Source organism: Echinops telfairi, unplaced genomic scaffold, assembly GCF_000313985.2.
Source record: "Echinops telfairi isolate 266 unplaced genomic scaffold, ASM31398v2 ScPeMD7_2010;HRSCAF=2546, whole genome shotgun sequence".
Taxonomy (NCBI): domain Eukaryota; kingdom Metazoa; phylum Chordata; class Mammalia; order Afrosoricida; family Tenrecidae; genus Echinops; species Echinops telfairi.
In genome coordinates this window covers 7,997,328-7,999,465 of record NW_022105908.1, presented here as the reverse complement: position 1 = coordinate 7,999,465, position 2,138 = coordinate 7,997,328, and the positions used below count along the sequence as shown (strand labels likewise).

At 57.1% G+C, this 2,138-nt stretch overlaps 1 protein-coding gene across 1 annotated transcript in view; it reads right to left on the bottom strand.

The window, feature by feature from the left end:
• MMRN2 (multimerin 2) overlaps window positions 1–2,138 on the bottom strand; it is a 22,882-nt gene that overhangs the window by 9,152 nt on the left and 11,592 nt on the right. The window contains exons 2-5 of the mRNA XM_030886512.2: window positions 1,274–1,402; window positions 1,074–1,180; window positions 850–930; window positions 24–191 (exon numbers count right to left, since the gene is read on the bottom strand). Coding sequence (XP_030742372.1) covers window positions 24–191; window positions 850–930; window positions 1,074–1,180; window positions 1,274–1,402 — 485 coding nt within the window. The remainder of the gene's footprint in view (window positions 1–23; window positions 192–849; window positions 931–1,073; window positions 1,181–1,273; window positions 1,403–2,138) is intronic.

Sequence of the window (2,138 nt, the reverse complement as noted above, 5' to 3'; positions counted from 1 at the left end):
CTCTGATGTGATTAGACACTCACCAAGCTCAGTTTGGTTAGCCTCCTCTGCTGTGGCCACTGTGAGACTGCTTGACGGGCCCCCCTGTTGTTCTAAAAGACTGTCGGCCACGTGGTGAAGGTCGTTCTGGAGTTCTGCCATCGGGTGCTCCTGCTGCACTGCCGCCTGGCTGATCCCTGTAGGCTGGTGAACTAAGAGCAGTCAGAGGTCAGTGCCAAGCAAGGGGAAACTAACCAGGCCAGGATGGATCACTTCACAAGGGACAGTGAAGATCTGGGAGCTGGAGCAGGGAGGCATGCTGACACCTTATGAGCAGGTGCTTAGGAGGCCAGGAAGGACAAATGCATGGCTCCTTTCACACCCGAAGCAGACATGACTATTCCATCTTGGCACTCCATCCTCCTCGGCCATGTGGCCCTGGGCTCAGACCACATGGTTGTAGGCAGCCTAGTCAGCAATAGGAGCTGACCACGTGGTGAGCTTGTTCACCACCTCAACCTCAGTCCGGGCCTTGGGAGCTGTGTCTTATGGTGGGTTCATCTGTGCTGCCATCAAGGCCAGAGACAGCGTGGTTTCCTGGCCCTGGCTTGGGAAGGAAGGCCTTTAGACTGGTATGGTTTAGGGGGCAGGAAGGTGCCAGGTGAAACTTCCTAGGGGGTGGGGTCAAGGGATAGGCACATGTGCTGTTGGCCAACTGGAGCCAGACGGGGAGAGAGGGTCAGGAGGAGCCTCTGTGATTCTGTCCCGGCAGAGGAGAAAGGCCCAGGGGCCCTGCCTGGCCATCCCCTCCTGCACTGCCTGGCCAGGAACTCCCAGGGGGCTGCCCATCTTCCCAGGACAACAACACACCAGGTTCAGAGCTGACTGGTCCTTCCAAAGCTTCCTGGAGACCGTTCTTTGGGTCTGCAGAGGCGGGAAGTGCTGTGGGATCTGCCGAGAGAAGGGGAAGGGCCAGGTGGAGGTATGGGACATTGCCACACCTCTGCAGCTGGAGGTCAGAGGTTGAGGAGGGAGGGAGTAGGGACAATAGGTGTCTGTGTCAGGGCTGGGGGGATGGGGCACACAAGCCCTACCGTAGTCCAGGCAGTCAGGGCCCATGTAACCCGGGCAGCATCTCCAGACCACAGAGCCCAGCACCTTCTGCTTGACCTGGTACACTGGCTTGTAGGCCAGACGGTACCTGGGGGAGGAGGTTAGGCTTAACAACTCGAGCAGGGGTTGGGGGGGGCGTAAGCTGAGGTGACCAGAGAATGGTCCACCCTCCCTCACTCACATGACTTTGACTCTCTGGCAGTCAGGAGCACCCTGCGGACACGGCTGCTGTGAGTGGATGAGGAATTTCTCTGTTCTACAAGCAGCTACAAAGGTGACCAGCCTGGACTTCTGGTAGGGACACCAGTTACTAGAAAGAAAGAAGGAAAATATCAGAAACCAAACAGAGAAGGCTCTGAACCACTGCCCAGTCCAGCCCTCCCCCTCTCTCTTAAAAGGCTCACAGAAGGGACAGAGAACCCTGTACCCATCCCCCCTCCTCCCCAATGCTGAGGTTTCTAGAATCCATTAGCCCTGAGGAGGGACTGTCTGCATTATTCATCCCTCCAGCTCATCCTCAAACCCTCCCAGGAAGAGGACCTTTGCCACTGCCTTCCAGGAGCCATCCTTGGGGCTGAGGAGCCCCCAAAATCACACAGCAAAGTTACTCTGTTTCTCCTGTCAGGAGGGAGGCAACCTGGTGTGACTGGGGCTTCAGAGACCTGGACCCAACTCCTCCTAAACCACTTTCTGACTGGGACTCTGCTAAGTGGCACTCAGCAGGAGCGCTATTCCATTTAGATAATGGAAGCCACACAGTTGCTCCTGGTACCAATACCCTTGTCTCAGCGGGCCAAGAACTGCTCCTTACAGGCACTTAGAGGGTGCCACTCTGTGACCCCACTCTGGATGCCTTAGCAGCCTTCCTCACTAGAGACCTCGCTCAGGGATGCGCCTGATCCCCCGCCCTGCCCCATTCGTGCTGTTATACAAACATAGTGGCAAGTTGTTTAGGGGAAATACAGCTGCCTCCTCTTTGGGAAAGGCAGCCTGCCCCGAGGTCCCTGGGGGCTGGCTTGGAGCACACACCCTGCATTTGGGATGCC